This window comes from Malus domestica, chromosome 07 (genome assembly GCF_042453785.1).
Source record: "Malus domestica chromosome 07, GDT2T_hap1".
NCBI classification, from domain to species: domain Eukaryota; kingdom Viridiplantae; phylum Streptophyta; class Magnoliopsida; order Rosales; family Rosaceae; genus Malus; species Malus domestica.
Window position 1 is genome coordinate 22,537,034 of NC_091667.1, and position 22,015 is coordinate 22,559,048.

The 22,015-nt window shown below is 36.4% G+C and overlaps 4 protein-coding genes across 6 annotated transcripts; 2 read left to right on the forward strand and 2 right to left on the reverse strand.

Annotated features, from left to right (window-relative positions):
* Positions 1-1,021: 1,021 nt before the first annotated feature.
* Positions 1,022-2,961, forward strand: LOC103439380 (dof zinc finger protein DOF2.5-like). 2 transcript variants are annotated; one of them, XM_008377940.4, is made up of 2 exons: positions 1,022-1,136; positions 1,620-2,961. In XM_008377940.4, exon 2 carries the CDS (start codon positions 1,644-1,646, stop codon positions 2,463-2,465), a length of 822 nt encoding a protein of 273 aa, XP_008376162.1. In that variant the 5' UTR covers positions 1,022-1,136; positions 1,620-1,643; the 3' UTR covers positions 2,466-2,961. The 2 variants fall into 2 exon arrangements, with proteins under 2 accessions (XP_008376162.1, XP_028961586.1); XM_029105753.2 differs by having other exon boundaries at positions 1,121-1,247.
* A 2,640-nt stretch (positions 2,962-5,601) lies between these two features.
* LOC103439379 (uncharacterized) lies at positions 5,602-9,274 on the reverse strand. The gene is made up of 3 exons (XM_008377938.4): positions 8,412-9,274; positions 7,104-7,252; positions 5,602-5,994 (listed from the first exon to the last, which is right to left on the reverse strand). The coding sequence occupies exons 1-3, from the start codon at positions 8,595-8,597 to the stop codon at positions 5,856-5,858; spliced, it is 474 nt and encodes a 157-aa protein (XP_008376160.1). The 5' UTR covers positions 8,598-9,274; the 3' UTR covers positions 5,602-5,855.
* A 6,683-nt stretch (positions 9,275-15,957) lies between these two features.
* Positions 15,958-19,241, forward strand: LOC103439405 (aluminum-activated malate transporter 10). The gene is made up of 7 exons (XM_070825728.1): positions 15,958-16,001; positions 16,457-16,767; positions 16,992-17,132; positions 17,216-17,443; positions 17,717-17,832; positions 17,918-18,061; positions 18,136-19,241. The coding sequence occupies exons 1-7, from the start codon at positions 15,958-15,960 to the stop codon at positions 18,643-18,645; spliced, it is 1,494 nt and encodes a 497-aa protein (XP_070681829.1). The 3' UTR covers positions 18,646-19,241.
* On the reverse strand, positions 18,906-21,655 carry LOC103439377 (protein LEAD-SENSITIVE 1). Of its 2 annotated transcripts, none has more exons than XM_008377937.4 (3): positions 21,412-21,655; positions 21,083-21,211; positions 18,906-19,756 (listed from the first exon to the last, which is right to left on the reverse strand). In XM_008377937.4, the coding sequence occupies exons 2-3, from the start codon at positions 21,174-21,176 to the stop codon at positions 19,071-19,073; spliced, it is 780 nt and encodes a 259-aa protein (XP_008376159.1). In that variant the 5' UTR covers positions 21,177-21,211; positions 21,412-21,655; the 3' UTR covers positions 18,906-19,070. The 2 variants fall into 2 exon arrangements, with proteins under 2 accessions (XP_008376159.1, XP_008376158.1); XM_008377936.4 differs by having other exon boundaries at positions 21,083-21,262; positions 21,412-21,621.
* Positions 21,656-22,015: the final 360 nt, after the last annotated feature.

Here is a 22,015-nt window from a genome sequence, read left to right on the forward strand (position 1 = left end):
TTAAGGATCGCTCCCCTTGGCGATGTGGGATGTTACAATCCACCCCCCTTAGGGGCCCGACGTCCTCGTCGGCACACTTCTGGCCAGGGATTGGCTCTGATACCAATTGTCACATCCCGGCCCGGGGCGGACCACTTCCCGGACCCGCTCCACCACCGTAGCACGATATTGTCCGCTTTGGGCCCCGACCATGCCCTCACGGTTTTGTTTCTGGGAACTCACGAGCAACTTCCCAGTGGATCACCCATCATGGGAGTGCTCTACCCCCTTCTCGCTTAACTTTGGAGTTCCGACGGAACTCGAAGCCAGTGAGCTCCCAAAAGGCCTCGTGCTAGGTAGGGATGAGAATATACATTTAAGGATCGCTCCCCTGGGCGATGTGGGATGTTACAATTTGGTTTACAAAATTTGGTTTAGAAATTTGATCTCCTAACACTATACTTAACAAAAATGCTATTCTTATCTCGTTTATTTACCATGTTTGTACGAACTATCTCTCTAATAAAGATGAAACTCACATGTATTGATACACCAATTTGTTAGACCAAATTTGTAAATCATATGATGTGTCACCAATAGAAAATAAGCACATGAATTAGCACTTAAATAATAATTTAATCATCAACAACCATGTCATACAATTTATAAAATTTAGTTTAAAATTTTGATTTCTCTAACCTTTCCTATTTAATTGAGCATACCGAGGATACTTTAAGAAATTTAATTACAATACTTCGATGAACGAAAAGAACCATTAATCCATGTTCATGTATGGTCCTTAGAAAACATCTAAAAGAGAGGGTGACAATGAAGAACAAGAATCAAGACTTTCGCATTATGAGGTCAATAAAGAGAAACCCACCCACCACCATCACTACATACACTAATGATTCCACAAAAGATGAATAAAAATGAATTTTCTAAGCAAAAACAGACAAAAATCTCACATAAAATAATACAATTAACAGCACTAATGCAGTGACATTTTTGGGGTTATAGTCAAAATAAAGACATTTCTTAACCTTTCATCATCAATCATAAAGTAAGCCAATGCATAAAGCGATAAGCGCACACAAAATCTAAAAGAAAATCTAAAACATTCTTTGTTCCGCTTAGAGCAGCTGCAGACAAAGAAGGTGAACACTTTCTCCCTCTCTCTCTCTCTCTCTCTCTCTCTCTGTGAAGTCATCAGCTTCCTTTCTTTCCTTTTCTCTTCTGAATTCATGGATACTGCTCAATGGCTGCAGGTGGGGGGATTTATAATTTTTCTTCTTATGTATTCTTTTTCCTTTCTTTAATGTGCATTAGTTCCATGAGCCAAATTTAATTAATCTTGGTTAGAAAGACAGATCAAGCTCCAAAGTGTTTGAAACATATGTATAATTACTGTGTGGGGTATTTGGATATCTTTAATCCAAAGATAAAAGGTTATTTCATACTTCTAGCTAGGCAGCTACTTGTTATGATGATCTATCTCCATGTTTATTTAGATTTCTAGATCCGTGTGCATCTGTAGGATATATTGTTCGTTTTGTTTAATTTTCATTAAAATGAATTAGGGCTCTTAATTTTGATTTCACTCTCTTAATATTGGGAGGTTGTCAATTAATTATAATTAGGGAAGTGGAGAACTTGAGAAGCCCATGGAAGATCATGAGATGGGATCCAATGGATGCACAAGGTCAGTGTTGGAGAAAAGGGCTAGACCTCAAGAGCAATTGAATTGTCCAAGGTGCAGTTCAACCAACACCAAGTTTTGTTACTACAACAACTACAGCCTCACTCAACCAAGGTACTTTTGCAAGACATGCAGAAGGTATTGGACTGAAGGTGGAACTCTCAGAAATGTCCCAGTTGGAGGAGGTTCAAGGAAGAACAAGAAATCCACATCCTCATCGGCTTCAGTATCGTCAAAGATTACTATTCCTGATCTTAACCCACCAACAACCCTTTCACACTTTTCATCATCTCACCAAAACCCTAGGGTTACCCATGAAGGCCAAGATCTTAACCTGACCTTTGATTCTATAGATGCACATTACCATGGTACTACAATGGAAAACAACAACAGTACCAATTCCTCATCAGCTCCTAATCTTTCAGCTATGGAGCTTCTTAGGACTGGCATTGCTTCTAGAGGTGTGAATTCATTCATGCCAACCCAGAATATGCCTGATCATCATTCAAATACAGTACTCTATCCACCATCATCAGTAGGGTTCTCGCTGCAAGAATTCAAACCAACAAGCCTTGGTTTTTGTGTTGATGGGCTTGGAAATAGGTATGGAGGGGATGATCATGAGAATGTTAATGGTGGAAGGATATTGTTTCCATTTGGGGATCATCACTTGAAACAGATTTCAAGCACTGCAGGTCATCATGAAGTACTTGATCATCATCAGAACAAGGGGCAAGGGAACCCAACAGGGTATTGGAATGGTTTATTAGGTGGAGGCTCGTGGTGATGATTAAATAAGTGAAGGATCGGATGAGGGAGAAAAAAAGACAAGAAAGAAAGTGTATGTTCACTTTTAGTTTCTTCCTTTTTTATTTTTTTTGCCCTTAAAAGTTGGGTTACTTATTTGAAGTTGTTCAGAACTAACAGATAGGATAAAATGTGGTTTCTAATTTGTTAATATATATATATATATATATATAGATATATATATGTATGTATGTATGTATGTATTCCTCTCCTTTCTTATTTTGGATTGGCTTTCTACAAGAGGGTTTTGTAAATCCAGTACTTGATATCGAGTAGGGGATATAGAAGAACAAATGAATGTAAGGCTCTTGGAAACGTGACATGCATTCATGCATTCTTCTATCAAGTCCAGGACATGCATTTGATAATGCACTTGTTGTATTATTTTATAGACTTGTTGATCTAGTTAATGTACTAGTGTATCAGTTGCGCACTTGCGCTTTCCCTTTTTGTCTATGAACTAGATTGAATTATAACTTCTCCCTCTTAATATTTGTTTGAAGTTGATTTTGTTACGTGATAATGCTGCATAATTTACTCAACTCTCTCTCTCTCTCTCTCTCTCTCTCTCTCTCTCTCTCTTATAAATACTTATTCGAAATTATTTTTGTTACATGATAATGCTGAATAGTTTACTAAGCTCTCTCTTTATAAATATTTGTTTAAAGTTATTTTTGTCACATAATAATACTCATTAGTATTATGCACTAAAATCTTTCTATAAAAATTTATTTAAGGTCGTTTTTGTTACCTAACAATGCCGACATGAATGTATCCATAATCAATATTATTTCTTAAACACATACTATGCTTTAAATGGATTGGTCTATCTCGTGAGAGCAACTCCACACAGATTTTTCTCGAAGCACACAAGAATAAGGCGGGTATGAGGTGTTAGGGTTGACGTCTTATCTATACACAACTGAGATTCTTCCAGCTATGAAAGCATTTCGTTAGAAAACAAATTGGGCACCTAAAATGATGAAGGCCTACCTTTAATTTTACCCTTAAATAAAATTAAGGGTTTATTTCACAATTGGTCTTTAAAATTAACTTATGCCATCAAGATTGTCCCTAAAATTTAAAATCGATCAATGTAGTCCCTGAAAGTAGACGTCACAAATCAATGTGCTCATATGACACACAAATAGGTCTCACAAGTTTTATTTTTGATTTTTTTTATTTTATCACAAATGATTCTTGAAATTGACTCACACCATCAAGATGGTCCCTGAAATTGATCAATATAGTCCTAAAATAGATGTCTCAAATCAATGTGGTCCTTTTATCGTAATTTGTCAAAAATTTTATTATGTACTGATGGACCTAGAAGTCCAACTAAATAAAAAATAAATTAGAAATAGGTCTAATAATTTAACAATTAATTAAAAAAGTTGTCAACCAAGAAACTCAGCCCCGCAATCACCTCCGATCCCAACCCATACTCCTCTACCTCTATCTATGGTAGCCTTCACCATCTCTTCTCTGGAAAAAAATAAATAAATCTCAAGACACCCATCTTTACACCCTTCGATCACCCTTCATCAAATTGACCAAGATTGAGACCACCTTTGGTGACGGCTTGGATTGGTGACTACTTTTGTGACTCCACCGTCAACATTTGGGCAATCGACAACCTAACAACTTTAATCTTGGAGAGCTTGTTGGGTGCTCCCTAGGTGATCTTGGTGACACGGAGAACGGTAAGCTCTACCTTGAGATAATCTCACTCTGCAAAAAGGTATTTTGACAACTTTTCTAATTAATTATTAAACCCACATCAGCAAGTAACAGAATTTTTGACACAATTGTGATGGAATGACCACATTGATTTGCGACACCTATTTTCAGGGGTTACGTTAATCGATGTTCAATTTCAGGTACCATCTTGATAGTTTGGGTCAATTTCAGGGACCATTTGTGATAAAAACTCTTACATCTCGTGTGCCCCATTTATGTGCCACATCAGCACATAACATAATTTTTGACAGAATTATGACAGAAAGATCACAATAATTTGTGACACCTATTTTTAGGGACTACATTGATCGATTTTCAATTTCAAGAACTATTTTGATGGTGTGGATCAATTTCAGAGACATTTGTGATATAAACCCTAAATTTAGTGGGTATATGAATACTTATTCTATTAACAATCAGACTCACTAATAAGATCCAATTCAATTATTAAAGTACTAGAACCGATCTAGGCACTAGTACTAGTGGTGGTAGACCCAATACACATTCTTTTACCCAGTATTTTATGTTCTTACTTTAGGGTTTCTTAGACACAAGTCACACACCACCACCAAACTAATAAGCAATAAACTACAAAGATTCACAATTTTAATTAAGTACCTGCCTCAACCGAAAGCAAACCTAATCAATTTGTTGAAACACTCGGCCGGCCGCTGATCGGTTTTAGAAGACTCCTTCCATGAAAGATCATCATAACTTGCATGCCTTTCTATAAAAAAAACATTGATAAAATCAGAAGGAAATCCCCACAAAGACCACCCCTCCTCTCTTCTAAATTTTGATTTTAGGGTACTTAAAATGGGACCTCTCAAACATTCCCTTTGGTTTAGTGGGTTCCAGGGAAAGCGTGTCGATAAACCATTTTCTCCACCAACTCTCAGTCCATACATTTTCATATCTTAATTTGGAGTTTTCGTATGATCATATCACCCATTCCTTTCTGGATCACTAAACCCATTTAGGAAAGTAACCCACACGGGGTATTCACGTGAGCCTTTGAGAACTTTACCTTACAGTGTCGCACAGACCAAAGAAAATCCGACCTGCCAATTTCCACTGATTTACCAAAGAAAATTTTTTGTTCAATAAAAACAAAAAGGATTTTTTAATTTTACCTATTGATGTTTCTTGAGTGCCTAATTACACTTAGTATTGACACATATTTGACCATCCAACGACTAATTGCATTTACTAATCCATCTCCATGTCAATGAATCACTACCATACATCAGTAACCAACCCAGAGGCTGTCAAAGTTTCCATGAATCTATATCCACACATTTTTATCTGTTTCAGGCATAAAACTGTTTTCAGGATGGAAAATTATCAAATAGATGTAAGTTACGAAGAAAAAAACAGACAAAATATGTGATACGCTCATATAGCACAGTGACTCTCCCACATACATAAAAATTTCTCTACTGTACAAAGATAATACAATTATTCCTTCATCATCTGGGAGGCACCTTGAAACGCCGTAAGCACAAAGAAAAAACATTATATTTTCTAATATCCCTCCAGTTCCAACTTCTATACAACGATATAGCTCTCCATCTGAATAAGATAACAATGTTCTGACTTTTGAACATGTCAACCCATATGTAAGCGCAACTCACTTATCTCCATTGATTCCAAAGATCCGGACTTTGTGCATGTTGGGGAATTTCGCTATGACCAGCACGATGACTGCAAGACTGTTGAAAAACAGCATCGGATGCTGGTAGTCAGTTGTGTGCGAAGCTATCAAGTACCTGGCAGGATATAAGGAAGACAAAAATGAGAACTGACATGGTTTTTGTTCTAACAAAGCTTCCAAAACATAATCCTAGTAAAAACTGTCATCTTTAGGACTGGTATTTGTCAGCAGGTTCATACAAATCCTATCATAATCAGAGCTTCAGAAATTTCTATTTATTTCCAATGCCTTGGTAATAATGTATTAAAAAAAAACACGGGCAATGATTCTGACCAAGAGAAACTGACTCCCAAAATTACCAAGATCTAGGAAGCTAACTTCTCCAACCGCAGCAGGTTAAATCTAATTCCGGGTATATGGGTTTGGGGATCTATAAACGCCATACTTCTAAGTTGGGAAGCCAATCAAGCACATACTAGTGGTAGACGAATCCTAGCCATACCAAATATTGACGTGATCAATAAGTTTACGTGAATTATTTGATGGTAAAAAAGGTTGAAAATAGCAAGAGGATACGACTGAATTCATACCTAGGATTATGTTATGAGTTCACAAACTGCTCCATGGATATGCAGACATCTCAAATGGAGGTGTCATATTCTTATCCAAAAATTATGGTAGATTTTACTAAAATCTGGCTTCCTTGCAGGCATTAATATGGAACACTGATATGTGGTCCATAAGGCAACCACAAACAAACAAATTGTAATATGTGCAGTGCATAAAATCTGGCCTGAACTGCAGGTGGAGTGTTCAGTGTAATCCCAAAGAGCCAATAGACCAGAACCAGAAATTCTTAATATTCTTAATATTCTAAATGTACTATCACAAGTTTTCATTTTTTTTTTAACTTCTAAGTTCTAAATAAGAAATGACCAGTGTCCTCTTTATTGTAGCTGGCCACCTGAATGAGTCTGGTACAGAGTCCCAACCCACGTACAGGCTTAGCTTTAAACTGGACCTAATATTTGGTGTAGTATGTTTGGGACAGTTCAACAAAAGTGTATATGCAACAAACACATGGTTGGAAAGGTTTGACAACAGCCTTCTGGAGCTGGGCAGGTTAATTTAAATAAAATCTTTAACAGCCAAGAGGTTCAATAATATTTAATCTTAGTGTAAAGAGTTGAAAATGCTAATTTTACAGCATAAAAATCAACTTACAGCACCACAGGAACAACGGTTAAGAACTTCCTGTTGCGAGTGAGCTGCTTTCCACTATCCATCTGCTCCCACCATGTCAGTCCATTGTAGATCCCCTGGTCATCAGCAAAGGGAGTTCCTTTCTTCCAGTGGAAGAAGTGATATGTGACCTGAAGAAGAACCAGACTCTTCAAATACGGTAGATGGAAATTGAATGAGACTAACCTAGAGTTAAGAGGTCAAACTAACAAAGCAGAAGACTGAACACACTGCTTAAGGATTATAAATCAAAATGTTATTTGGCCCAAAGCCTTTGATCAATAGATAATTCAGGAAAGACCGTTGAATGATTAAACACAGAAACATCATACCAAAACTAGGGAACAAAAGGCAACCTCAAGGTCGTCTCCAACAAAGTATACAACTCTAAAAATACAACTACCAGTTATGTGCATTAATTGGATATGAAGAACCGTTATGAGTTATAACCATAGCACCATATAATTGGAGAATTATCTATTTGCATACAATCAATGGGGACATATCTAATACTTATTCCTGAACTCCCAAGTCCCAGAAAATAGGACATTAGAGTACAGTTGAAAATAGAACAAAGAATAGCTTTCGATAAGAGTTACAATGACAATCCCCCCAAGTCGTGAACAAAGTGTATGGAATCCTTTCATGCCATTGTCTTCAAAAACTTAACAACTAACTGACCTCAAAAACACTGCTCAGCTCAGTTAAGGTAACATTAGCATCTCTAAACAAAAAATGAAATTGTAATATTCAAATGTCATCTATCTACTCTCCTTCAAATTTTAGTAACAACCAAACTAAATAGTGAAATTAGTATATCCGCACCATAAGGCTTCACATGATTAACCTCGTTTTCTAAGCTAAACCACAGACGACTCCAACAACCAACTCATACCCTCTATTACAAGATAACAAAATGGATTAAATCCTACCTTAAATCAAGAAATTCACAAACTAGGTCTTCACCCTCCACACAATACCTCATATGAAACCAATAACTACATGAAACGCCCTAATTAAGCATCGAAATAACCCATGTAGAATTACGAAAGCTACACCTAATCATATGCGTGGAAACACAACGCATCATCATTGAGCTGAATAATTACAACATGGGTTTCATACAAAATTCAACTAAATGCAATTACTTGAATGATTAAGCATCAAATTCAACAGCCTCTAATCAACAAACATAAAAAATTCCACAAACCCAATTGAAAACAACACCAATAAATCAAACCCAGTAGACAACATCTGCACACCACCAACCACATAGAGAGAGAAAGATACCGCAAAATGAGAGAGATTGACTATGGTCCAAGCCATGCCGGGAGAGCAGCCAAAGATTGAGAGCACGAGAAGCCAAGAGAAGAAGAGGATGAGGATATAGGTGGTCCAAACACCAGGGTACATGAACCACTCTGTGTTCCTATTCAGATCCGCAGGTGGCACAGCTTTTACATACAGACTAGCCATCCAAAATTTCGGATCCTGGGTTTTGATTCGGCGACCCGTTTGGTCGAAAACTTGAAGAATTTGGTGGGTTTTGATTTGAGGATAAGCTGGGATTGAATCTGCGTGTCGGATTCAAGATTTGGTCCTTTTTTGGGTGTTTGATGGTTTCGAAAATCCAAAACCCAAAAAGCAGAGCACTCTGTTTTGCTTTGCTTTTTATATATGAAGTCTATTATTTCTCTCCGTTGGGTTAACGGCGGAGGGGAGTATCGATATTTCACGGGGTTATACGACGCCGTATAGAACCACATAGGATCTTCTTGTGGATTTGTTTACTTGTTAAATAATTTATTTTGAATTTACAAATTTCTTGACTGAATTTATTTAGTAGGTTAAGGATGACAAGATCACTGAATTTTTTGTAGATTTGACTCTTTAGTTGCTAATAGCTGCCATGGTAACTCTTTTGGTTTGGTGTTCAATTTTATTTGGATGAAAATTAGCCCTTTAGGAAATTTCCAAACTTTTTTTCATAACCCTATAAAATAAACTTTATTATTAACGTAATTCACGTGAATTTCAAAACATACAAGTGTACAATAGTGCTCAATAGCTAATCAATTAATATACTAATAAGACGCTAACAACTACTCAATGTTTTTTCATGGTCTAATATGTTTCTTTTGAAGTCCTCACATACAATCATCATTAAAAATCACTCAAGTTAAGGTATCTAACAAGTGGATTGCCCTCATGTAAGCGTCATTCTCTTCAACTTCATGCATCTCAAGTTCAAACTCTTTTTTTCTTTTCTTCCTCTTGATAGCAAGTGGTGTGTTGTTATCAAGTAATAATATCGCTTGTAATAAAAACAATAAACAATCATTTTAATAAAACAATGAATATTCAAGATGACACTTATTATGACAAAGTATCTTGGAGTAATAAATCAGCCACATTCATCATGCACAATCCAAGATCCCCATAACTCTCCGAACATACCAATTACCAAATCAACACACTGAAACGATCTCCGATAACTTTCATAATCCGCAGAGTTGTTGGAAGTTAAGTTAATGAAAGAAATGGGAAGAAAGCCCTTCTTTTCTGGAACTCTAAGAAAACAAGAAATTGGTTGCAAGATTAAATACTTGGGTGTGAAGTCTGTGTCACAATCAAATCATGAAAGCTGGTGTCCAAATAAATAGTAGACGGCCCCAATATCAATAGTTTGATAAAGACAAGGGCCAAGGCTCGAGCCAATTAACTCAAAGTGGATATTAGGCATGGGTAGGTTGTGGTTGGCTCAACTTTTTGTCAATAAAGTTTATAATTTGCCTTTTATTTACTTTCTTTTGCTTGGCAATGATAATGTGTGTTAAAAATGACTTTTTAGATAAAATGTTAATAAGATTCGTATAACTCTTTATTTTAGTTTTTGAGATTTGGAATCGGTAAAAGTGGTCCCTGAGTTTGTGCATCATCAATCATTCTAGTCATTCTATGAAAATTCTACCAAGTAAGGACCAAAATGACAAAAATAAAACAATTTAATAAACAATGAGCCAAAATGATTTGACAAAAATTGAGGGTATTTTTGTCATTCTATCTTATTTAATGGATATTTTTCAAGGAATAACCAAAATAATTGATGGTGGGCAAATTTAGGAACCACTTTTATTGATTTCAAATCTCAATTACCAAAGTGTAGAGTTATGTCAATCTAAAATATCATTTTGGCTAAAAAAGAAAGAAGTGCATAGTATTACCAAGCAAAATGCAGCCCAAGCTAAAGGCCCATTTCAACCAAAGGGGCAATTTCTCCTATCCTGGCTAGCAAATTCAGTACTTCGTAATTTCTTGTGGAGCCTTCACTTCTCCACATGGACATCTTCGGTGCCTCACGACTAATTTGACTTCGTAACCTGCAGCTGATCCCAAACCCTTTTCTTTACTTACATAAGGTACTTGCTTGTTTAAGGAATGAATAGGATGAAAAAGGGGGATCTCATCAAGTACGTGCTTGCCACTAGATATCATCTGAATGGACGTTTTCTGGTAATAGAAACCCCATTTAGGTCTTTGTGAGGCCAGCCATTTGGGTGGAGGTGGAATGTTGGAATGCTCCCATCTCTACCGGTATCCTCATATACATAGTACTACAAACCAAAATGCATCAAGTTTAAGGCTATTCAACCAAGGTAGCTACAAAGCTCTCTGACATGAGGAGAAAAACTTGAGCATGAATTAGTTTATGCCTCCCATTACCCGTGTGATGTAAGTACAACCCTCGATGCATGACACCGCATAGTTCCAGCCACTATCAGTTGGTAAGTTCAGGCATGAGTCATAACCAGTTGATTGATCAAGATGTCGTAAAGAAATTTTTCTCGTAACATAAGAAACAAGACCTACCAAATCTCCAAGTTTGGTTAGCATGTCATTGGACAAACTATTTGAAGTAGTAGCAACCTCCTCAATGACTTTGATAAGTTCAAGCATATTTCAGCGTGGTTTGTTATACTTTAATGTTGGTTTAAGTTCATCATGTCTCCTATATAACACTACTACAAAATTATCTATAATTGGCGGTCCAAAAACCGACAAGAAATGTATATTATTGTCGGATTTCAAGCAAAATCCGACAGAAAATGGATGCAGTGGCGGATATAATAAGCAACAAAATTGCCAGCGTCAGGAAATGAATGTTTTGACAGAAAATACTCTAAAACCGACAGAAATTATGTCGGATATAACCGACAGGATATATACTTATAATAAATAAATAAGAGAATTTATGTCGGATAAAACCGACAGAAAATACTAAAACCGCCATAACTCCTGTCGGATATAACCGACATACAATTTATTAATAAGAATAAATAAAAGAATTCTTATCGGATTAATAATAAAAATATATATAAATCACTTTCTGCATTTTCCATATCCCCTGAACTTTCTGCATTTTCCATAGCATTCACCATCTAAAACCTCGCTTGAGCTCGATCTCGAAAACCTCAGGGCCCTTAAAATCTTAGGCAAGGGAGCAATGGGCACCGTTTTCTTAGTCCACGACTTGTCGTCCGACCCCTCCGCCCGTCGCCCATTCGCTCTCAAAGTCGTCAACAAGTCCACCCTCTGCTCCAAGCTAGACGCCGAGCGCCATGCCCGTTAGGAAATCCAGGTCTTGACCAGACTATCCAGCCCGAACCCTCACCTATTTCTACCCTCCATCATGGGGTCGTTCGAGTCCGACGAGTTCATGGGATGGGTTGTCCCTTACTGCTCCGTATTTGAGGTGTCTCGAGCAGTATCAGCACCATAATGTTGTGCTAACCGTTCTGAGCGACTACATCCGCTCGTAGCACCACCACCAACAACATCCAACCCACTGAAACAAACAACACAAAATTATTCAAGTTTTTCAATCACCTCTCGGCCGGGTAACTACTAACTACTAACAAATTTTAACAAAAAAAACACACATCAACAATCCCAAATCCCAAATTCTGATGCAATCAAATTTATCTCCTACCTACCTACTCATTTCTCAAAATTAAAACCCTAATAAAAAATTAATCTCCAAATCCCCATTTTGTAAATCATAATTTGAAACCTAATTCAAACGCATGTGATCCCTAATTCGTTTTGTTAAATATGAAATTGCTTACCTTAAATGGCTGGAACTCTGGAGATAAAACAGAGAGGATTGTGGTTGACGACACGATACACGGTGCGCAGGTGTAACAGCTCGTTGGAATTGGAAGACCCAAACCCAGACCCTAACTATTTTACGGAACAAATATACTCAGATGTAAAGACAGAGAACCACCATTGAAGAGCAATCCTCCTGGAGCATCAGTGCCACATATTCAAATCTAAAACGTTTTTGTTCAGAAAATCACTGAACATATATACTGCAAACAACAAGCTTAGTGAATGCCTTGGATTTGTGCTGAGCATGCAGACCAGTCTGCAGTTGAGAATCCAGAAAGAAAAATCTCAATGGAGATTACAGAAACGAGGGTACAGTTGAAATCTGGGAGTAAATGAGAAGAGAAGAGAAGGAGAAGATGAGAAAATGGGGAAGGGAGAAGTATCGGTGCAAGGAAAAGATAGAGGGGTTTTACTTTGGAATATTTTCATTACTGTTGATTAAACAGACAGAAACATTTTATTAAAATAAAAACCGACCTAAACCCATCATTACCGTCGGTTATAACCGACAAAAAACATAGCGGCAAAAATCCCCCCAAAATTCCCTCTGAAAATTTTAAATTTTCCCCCAAAATTTTGTTACGATTTTAAAAAATAAAATAATAATTGTTTGGTTTAATAAATAAATAAATAATATGTATTAAAATAGAATATTTTTTAAAAATTAAATAAATAATTGTTTGGTTTAATAGATAATTTTTACACTTTTGGTTTAATAGATAATAATCCATGTAAAATATGCGATAAAGAAACAAAAAGACAATTGTACAATGAAAATGTCATCACACAAACTAAATATTGTCTAATCAATACTTGAAAAACATAAATAAAAATTTAGCACAAATTAATTTTCTCACTTCAAAATTTAGGCAAATTTAACGGAGATATGCATTCTATGAAACTTTTTTCAATGATCCAACCGTCAAACTTATTTGTACACACTCCGAGATTGCATACGTAAAAACATCGTAAAAAAAAATATTCAGAGATTACGTAATGGAATAAAAGTTTTCGACGGTTATAAATGAAAATTCACAATTTAACAGTTATTTTAGCTTCGATTTTAATGATTTTTTACAGCTACACTCCTCGACCCTATAAGAATGTAATGAATAAATTTGATCTTCAATTTAAAATATTTACACTAGTAGATACCACAAAATCTTATTTTATACTTAATGGAAGTATAACATTAACTCTAAGTATTTATTTAATCTACTATTTTGATGCGATACGCATTCTACGAAGCGTTTTTCAACGATCCAACCGTCAAACTTATTTGTACATACTCTATACGTAAAACATGACAAAAAACAAACATTAAAGAGATTAGGTAACAAAATAAAAAAATTTGACAGTTATAAACGAAAAATCACAATTTAACGGTTACTTTAGCTCCGATTTTCATGATTTTTTTACAGCTACACTCCTGGACTCTATAAGAATGCATTGAACAAATTTGATCTTTAATTTAAAATATTTATACTAGTTGATACCACAAAATCTTATTTTATACTTGATGGGGAAGTATAACATTAACTCTCTAAGTGTTTGTTTAATCTACCGTTTTGACTCGATATGCATTCTACGAAACTTTTTTCAACAATCCAATCATCAAACTTATTTGTGCACACTTCAAGATTGCATATGTAAAAAAATTGTAAAAACAAGCATTCATAGATTATATAACGGAACAAAAGTTTTCGACGGTTATAAACGAAAATTCACAATTTAATGGTTATTTTAGCTTCGATTTTAATGATTTTTTACAGCTACACTCCTTGACCCTATAGGAATGTAATGAATAAATTTGATCTTCAATTTAAAATATTTACACTAGTGGATACCACAAAATCTTATTTTATACTTAATGGAAGTATAACATTAACTCTAAGTGTTTATTTAATCTACTATTTTGATGCGATACGCATTCTATGAAGCGTTTTTCAACGATCCAACGTCAAACTTGTTTGTACACACTCCGAGATCGCATACGTAAAAAATCACAAAAAATAAATATTCAGAGATTATGTAACAAAACAAAAGTTTTCGAAGGTTATAAATGAAAAATCACAATTTAATGGTTATTTTAGCTCCGATTTTGATGATTTTTTATAGCTACACTCCTCAACCATATAAGAATGCATTGAACAAATTCGTTCTTCAAATTAAAATATTTACACTAGTGGATACAACAAAATCTTATTTTATACTTGATGGGGAAATATAACATTAACTCGAAGTGTTGGTTTAATCTACCATTTTGATATGATACGCATTCTACGAAACATTTTTCAACGATCCAACCGTCAAACTTGTTTGTACACACTCCAAGATTGCATACGTAAAAAATTACAAAAAACAAACATTCAGAGATTAGGTAACGGAATAAAAGTTTTCGATGGTTATAATAAAATTTTCATTTCTGTCGGTTATAACCGCTAGAATACTAAAATAATAACCGCCAGAAAGTAAAATAATAAAATAGTCAATATTTGTCGGTTATACTCGCCACCATTAACATAAAAACCGACAGAATCTGTCAAAAATATTAAAAAAAAAATCAAAAAATACTATTGGTTATATCCGACAGTTTTTTTTTTTGATATCTGCCACTAAATATCCGTCAGGAAGTTATGTCGGATATAACCGACATCATGTTTCTAATATCTGTCACTAATTAAATGATGTGTCGGATATAATTTATCCGACATGATTTTTTTAATATCCGTCACCATCATCCGTCATCTAAAGCTAATATTGTAGTAGTGTAAGTAGGTAGGAACATTTTTGGGAGGAAATATATTTTTGTGAGTTGACTTTTAGAAATGATTGTATTCCATTGATTAGTTTCTTAACCAACAAGTAATGGTTTAACTTTCATTCCCTAACTTTTTCCATTGCATGAATGAAATAGTTTCTTACCAGATGAAACTGAAGAGAGCAAAGTACTAAGCATGTTGAATGATACAGCTTGTGGAGAGATTGTGGCCACAAAAGTTAAATGCCACGACATTTTGGCACGTTGATGTAGCACTAGTAGTCTAGCACATAGAAATTCCTATATTTACAATTCTTTATCAGGTGGTGGAATTGAACGTGAAACCTTTCTCTTTCAGTATTAAGAGCCAAAGTACTATTAAGCTAAGAGCTAGTTGATCAAAGATGATTCAGACATAAAAAAAAATGCTATATAGGCACTTCGACATAATATTTCCAATGATCAAAGATGACATGGATTGCCCTCGGCCTCTATTTCTTAAACAATCTAAAAGCTGAAGATATAAAACTTCTAATATGTACCTAATGCGTTTTATGGTGTAGTGGATCAACTAAAATATTAGCCCTGCACTAATTAGGTCATGCTTTTTAGGGATTTTAGGTTTATGATCCAAACCCTAATGGTTAAGTTCATGTCCTCAATTTAAAACCTTTTGAACAACAAGCGGTTTCTGTACTTAAAACATATTATCCACTTAATTGTCTAACAAGATAACAGCACCAAGACAGTGTTAATTCAAAGCCATTAAGTTAAGCTTAATGGAGATGACGATACTAGTAACTACTTACCAAATTTAGGCCATGTATTTTCAGTGCTATCTGTAAGACCATTAATCTATGTGCTCAAGGAATTGAAAGTTCTGGTGAATAATATATAAGGCACATGAAGCTTAATGATCGTACATTAAGAGGTGGTTTGGGAGTGAGGTGCTTAAAAAAAAAGCACCTATGAAAAAAAGCTGTGAGGGTTTTAGGTGTTTGGTAAACTAAAAAAAAAAGGTTTATTTTGGAAGCTGTTGTGAGAATAAGTTGAAATCAAAGGAAAAAGCTGAAGCTGCTATTTGCAGCTTTGGAAAACTGGCTTTTTTTCAAAGCACACGGAGCTACAATGCTCCTTTAATGAAAAGACCCACTATCAGACTACTTTTTTTTTCCAAAAGCATTTTTACAAAAAAGTTTACCAAACACTCTGCTGCTTTATTTCACAGCCGCTTATTCTCACAGCACAGCCACTTATTCTCACAGCAGCTTTTTTTCAAAGCACAACAATACTAAACCAGCCCTAAGGCAAACCACTAAGCGCTTCAATTTAGTCTGAACCGCCCTAATTCCGTTGTTCTTGTGAGCCCTTGCCAACATGGTGAGTGAAAATGATGTGTTAGTGTCGAATGGGGGATCAATGTAGCTGATGGGACAAACAATGCATCTGTTCCAGAATCCGGGCTAGTCGACAAGGCGTTGCTAGGGTTGAAGGGTATGGTTGGAGGATTGGTGCTGAAAGTTTGGAGGTTTTTAGTGAAGGCATGGAAGTTAGGAGTTGATGAGCCCAGAAAGGCGATCCATGCTCTCAAAGTAGGGTTGGCTATTTCAGTTGTGTTGCTTTTTTACTACATGAGGTCTTTGTATGAAGGTGTAGGTGGGAACGCAGTGTGGGCGGATATGACTGTTGTGGTAGTTTTTGAATCAACTGTTGGTGAGTAAAACTGTAAAAAACCAATTTTTTTATTACCAAATAGGGAGTAATTTCCGGTCAACTCTCTTTACTTATGTCCCTTGATTCACCCTTAACTTGATAAAATAAAAAAAAATAAAAAAAAAATAAAAAAAAAACGTTAGGAAGTCTCTTCCCGTACAAAATTTGTCACAGCATCAAGTTAAAGTGAAAAAAAAAGTAACCAATTGGCCATTTCATTGCAGGTGCTACACTATACAAAAGCATAAATAGAGCAGCAGGAACTTTTCTTGCAGGATCACTTGGCTTGGGTGTCCATTGGATTTCTTGCAAGGCAGGACAAAATTTTGAGCCCATAATTATTGGAACCTCAGTTTTCCTCCTAGGTATGTGCATCTGCTGTTCTAAATTCATTTCGCTGGTGTTTCGCTCGAGTTAAACAATACTTATGTGGTGCTCACTTTTGCAGCTTCGGCAGCCACCTTCTCTCGCTTCATCCTCACCTTCAGCTTAGTTTCGATTTCCGGATATCGCGTGGAAGAGTTGTTCGAGTTAGCTTACCATAGACTGCTCACTGTTGGCATTGGGACCTTCTTTTGCATTCTAATTAGCATTCTCTTTTATCCCAATTGGGCTGGTCAGCAGCTCCACTGTTTGATCTATAATAACCTGGAGAAACTGGCTGATTCCTTGGATGGTGCCTGTTTCGGACTGCTTCTGAAAAGGCTAAAAACATCTTCTACCAACTAAAAGTTCTTTTGACAGCATTTGGTAGAAAAACTTAAAACCGCTTCTTGGTCATAGAAGCATTTTGTGGACAAGCACCTGCTAGATGCTTCTTAAAGAAGCACTCCCAAGTGCTTTTACAAGTAATATTTGGATTTACAGAAGCAGTCCTAAACGAGCTCTAATTATCCTTTTCTTTACCCCCGGCAGAATCTAAAGTATTAGTAATGACAATATTTTGCAGGATATGTGCTGGAGTACTTCAAAGACAATGAAGCTGTGACTGAAGACAATTGTTCTACTAAGCAAATCAAGGGGTATAAATGTGTGCTCGATTCGAAGGCAACAGAAGACAATTTGGTATGCCATCGTGTTACATGGGATCGATAGGCGACGAGATTGATTTGCTGATTTTTCTTTCCCATGGGGTCATTCGATTTTGCAGGATAAATTTGCAAGATGGGAGCCTGCACATGGAAGTTTCAACTTCAAACATCCATGGAAACAGTACCTCAAGATTGGCGCATCGATGCGCAGTTGTGCTTACTGCGTCAAGGCTCTCAGCGCTTGTATGGAGTCGGAAATTAAGGTTGGCGTTTTACATCAAACATATTATCTCTGTTAAGATTATGTAGTTTTAAGTTGCATATTGTTTATGGGCAGACGCCGGCTAGAATCGGAAACCTAAAGAAGCATTTCAGCAATGCCTGTAAGACAACAAACATACATTCTTCAGACATCTTGACAGAAATGGTGAAAACAATTAAAACCATGAAAAAATCATCTGAGATTGACTCATTGGTTTGGGAGATGAACAAAGCAGTGCAGGAGCTTCAAAAATCTTTGAAATCTGTGCCTATCTGGCTTGTTTTACCGACATCAGAAGCAACCGATGATGATGGCAAAGGAGAACCCATCGTAGCACCACTGGTGGAGGTTCTTCCGGTGACCACATTGGTGTCTTTGCTGATTGAAAATGCAGCAAGAATCAGTGGAATTGTTGATGCAGTCAATGAGCTTGCAGGCCAGGCAGATATGAAGCCTGCACCCCAAGGAAATAAAACGCAACACCAGACCGGTGACAAGCCCTCTGCAGGAGAGAAACTTCCATTCAACGGGAATGTCACTGTGACAGTTCCCCATGCCAATTGCGCATTGCCGTATGGTACCTAAGATTATGAAGCCAATAGAGGCCCTTCGAAAAATCTGTGTTACAGAGTGCTGCTTCTATTAACTGTGTATATGTACAGAAAACAAGTCCGTTTGAACAGTTGATTTTGCGATTGCGATTTACCAATAATGCGCAACTAATTTGAAACGTTCTCGATTTGGTTGAAAATTATTTTCCAATTTTCTTTCTCGATTTTAAAAAACAACGGATGGAAGAGTGAAAGATGACTATTTTGGAGTGAAAAATCGAACAGTAGCATCGATTACGGACACCAGATAAGTACTGCTTTCATTCATTCCATGCATGAATTATAAGACACTATTATGTGAGTTTCAAATGAGTTGTAAAACCCACATCAGTATTTCAGTCATTAACGTCGACAAATGCTTATTCAACGGCACTTGACTTGCACAAGAACCATGTTCAATCACCTGGTAATCTGTGTAAGAGAGGAATCGGAATCATCGTCCTCACTCACTTCCTCCTCATGGTCACTGCCCCAACCCAAGTTCACGGCCAAATCCTCCACGGCGACCTTGATCACATCAGTTCGAACGCCAATATCAGTTGCATACCTGCTCATACAGTACATCCCAGCTGTTACAGTAGCCACACCAACCGGGCTTGGCATCAACAACTTCAGAGGAGAAGAAAGAATGGCTGCCAATGGGGCACCAATAATAGAAGAAGCTTGACCACTACTTCCCACACCTTGCTTGTCTATTACCAAGAGACCGGTTTTGCAATACATAGCAAAATCCTCGCAGTTGTTTTGAAAAATATCGTAGTTGCCAAATCCGTTTTGAAGAAGATACATGGCACGTTGGACAACCGTTTCTGATGGGTCGGATGCTGCAGTGGTGCATGTGCCACCCCGTACTTTTGCAAGGAAAACTGAAGGGCTAACCCCATATTCAAAGCAGTAAAGAGATCCATTTTTCAGGAAGCAGTCCAGGCACGAGAGGACAACACCACTGTTGGGTTGCCGGAATCCACAGTCAGGAGTGGTGGGACAGGACATTGAATCATAAACATCAGATGATGATTCAGTGCTGGAGTTCAAATTTCTTTTGGGTCTAAAATGGACCACCTTGCTTCCCCCAAGATAAATACCTGCATCATGTCATTTTCAACACAGCTCGTGGTTAAACTCGATCCAAACATGAGAGTAACGCGAGAGAGAAATAAGTTCAAATGAACTAAGCACTGTATGATTTGAGCAATTCAAAATTGGACTTTATCTGACAGAATGAACAAAACTGAAAATTGCAATGGGAAGAACAAAATCAGGGGAAATAAATCGTTTAGCAGGTGCTAAAGATAATGACGAGAGAAAACTTTATGTTGAAGTTTTCTACGACATTCCGTTACGCAGGTTAAATCAAACCACCTAAATGTGAAGTTCACGGCACAGATGCAGACATATTCTTCATATAATACGTCCAAGTACATTTTAGTACATTTTGCAAATCCATAGCATGTTGTAACTTGTGATGAGACATCTTAGTTAAATCGGAAGAATAAATGTGTTTATTCTAGCAATCGGGGAACTTATATGACAACATTGATTTAGGAATTCAGTTTTCGAGTCCAAGTTACGGTTGAATACTGCAAGTCAGCAATGTTAATAGGTTACGAACAACAGAAAAAAGGAAGGGGAAACACATTCTACTTCCTCAAGTTCAACAAGAGAAGGCACAAATACTTCGGTCGATTTCTGTTTTCCTGTGTTGAGCCATACAAACCATCCAATAAACAATATCCGAAACAGAAGTTAGTGCTTAAAACGACTTCATAAGCGAATTTGATGACTCAACAAGGTTAAGAAAAGGTAGAAAATTAAAAGAAGTGAACTTTGAACCTCCTGGTGGCTATGGAGTCATGTCTTGTACGGGTAAGAGAAACTAGTCATCTGTAATCATCATGCCGAAATAATCAGCAGAGATCAAGGGTAGAAAAATTCAGTTACATCACATCACAGAACGATTATCCGTGTAATCGAACGATTTGAAGAACTACTCAACAAATTCAAACAAAAAGTCAACACGTATTTGATTTAGAAATCAAGGGTGATCTAAGCAATCAATTAGAAGAAAATTACTTCTATCTGAACTGTAACAATTTCTTTTATTTTGACTGCAAGAAGTCAACAAGTATTTGTTTTTTGGACTGCAAGAAATCAAGGAATCCACAACCATAAACTTGCAGGCAAAGAAACTTGAAATTCAAGGAAACAAGATGCAATAATTCAGCTGAGAATTGAACCCAGAAATTAGAATTAAACGAACAAATGGAAGAAATGCAAGAAACCCAGAAATCCCATCACTCCATGAACCCACATTGTGTAATTCTTCAAGAAGAATATATATAATCAAGAATTAAATACCCAGAAAACTAAATGAAATAAAAACAAGGAAAAGAGAGAGAGGGAGAGAGAACCATGGTGAGAGTAGGCGAATACAGCTCTGTATGTGTAGATGTGGTCTCCTGGCTTGATCTCATTTCTCTCAACTCTGTTCGTCAGCAAACCCATCTCTCTCTAGAGTGCTTCTGGCTTTCTGCGGCTCTCTGCAATTACACCATAAGCAAAGCAAACCGCTTGCAACGTAAAAATTGACTCTACAAAAAAATGCAGATAGATTGACTGACTGGACTGACCCACAAACGCCAAAGGATGAAAATTGGAGAGTCTATATAAAAGATTACATTAAATTACATTAAAAATTAATACAAAAATTAATGGGTGCGGCAGAAAAGGATTGGCTCACCAAAGAAGCAGTTTAGCGACCTTTACCAATTTTTATATAATTTATACAACATTAATATGAAGTATTTTCCGATTTTAATTTTCTGGGTCAGAATAATCATGACCAACTTTGATGATGAAATTGAAATGGAGGATGATGACCCCCCTTTGTTTCCTTCTCTTGTTTTTGTTCTTAGCTTTCTTTAGAGAGACAAGTGGAAATTGCAAGAGAATAAAGGGAGGCTCCACTTCATAATTTTGTTCCTGTCATTATCTTTTTCTTTTGTCACCTTTCACTAATCAATTTCCTGTAATTTTGTGGGGTTTTTTTCTTCGAGTTTTTTATGCAATAGTCACACAATCACGTGGTGTTGTAGCTTTATTTTATTTTAGTTTTGGTCAAATGATAGATTTGTTAGAATAGGGAGTTGACGGAGTTCGAACTCACGATGTGGTTCAATAGCAACACTTCTCTCAATCACTGTAATAGAGAGCCACTTGCTGTTGTGGCTTTACTTACAAGTGAAAATTATTTTTCTATATATATTTATATTTATTTACGTTAAAATTCTCATTACTTTATCACAATATTACCGTTACACTCAACGGTTTCTTGTTTTAAATTT

Excerpts from the sequence above, each read along its gene's own strand:
- LOC103439380 (XM_029105753.2), top strand. The coding sequence starts at position 1,224 with ATGGATACTGCTCAATGGCTGCAG. Across the intron at positions 1,248-1,619 it reads ATACTGCTCAATGGCTGCAG|GGAAGTGGAGAACTTGAGAA; the intron begins GTGGGGGGATTT and ends AATTATAATTAG.
- LOC103439379 (XM_008377938.4), bottom strand. The coding sequence starts at position 8,597 with ATGGCTAGTCTGTATGTAAAAGCTGTGCCACCTGCGGATCTGAATAGG. Across the intron at positions 7,253-8,411 it reads TCAATCTCTCTCATTTTGCG|GTCACATATCACTTCTTCCA; the intron begins GTATCTTTCTCT and ends GTTCTTCTTCAG. Across the intron at positions 5,995-7,103 it reads ACCGTTGTTCCTGTGGTGCT|GTACTTGATAGCTTCGCACA; the intron begins GTAAGTTGATTT and ends ATATCCTGCCAG.
- LOC103439405 (XM_070825728.1), top strand. The coding sequence starts at position 15,958 with ATGAAGCTTAATGATCGTACATTAAGAGGTGGTTTGGGAGTGAG. Across the intron at positions 16,768-16,991 it reads AGTTTTTGAATCAACTGTTG|GTGCTACACTATACAAAAGC; the intron begins GTGAGTAAAACT and ends ATTTCATTGCAG. Across the intron at positions 17,133-17,215 it reads AACCTCAGTTTTCCTCCTAG|CTTCGGCAGCCACCTTCTCT; the intron begins GTATGTGCATCT and ends TCACTTTTGCAG.
- LOC103439377 (XM_008377937.4), bottom strand. The coding sequence starts at position 21,176 with ATGGGTTTGCTGACGAACAGAGTTGAGAGAAATGAGATCAAGCCAGGA. Across the intron at positions 19,757-21,082 it reads ATTCGCCTACTCTCACCATG|GTATTTATCTTGGGGGAAGC; the intron begins GTTCTCTCTCCC and ends GACATGATGCAG.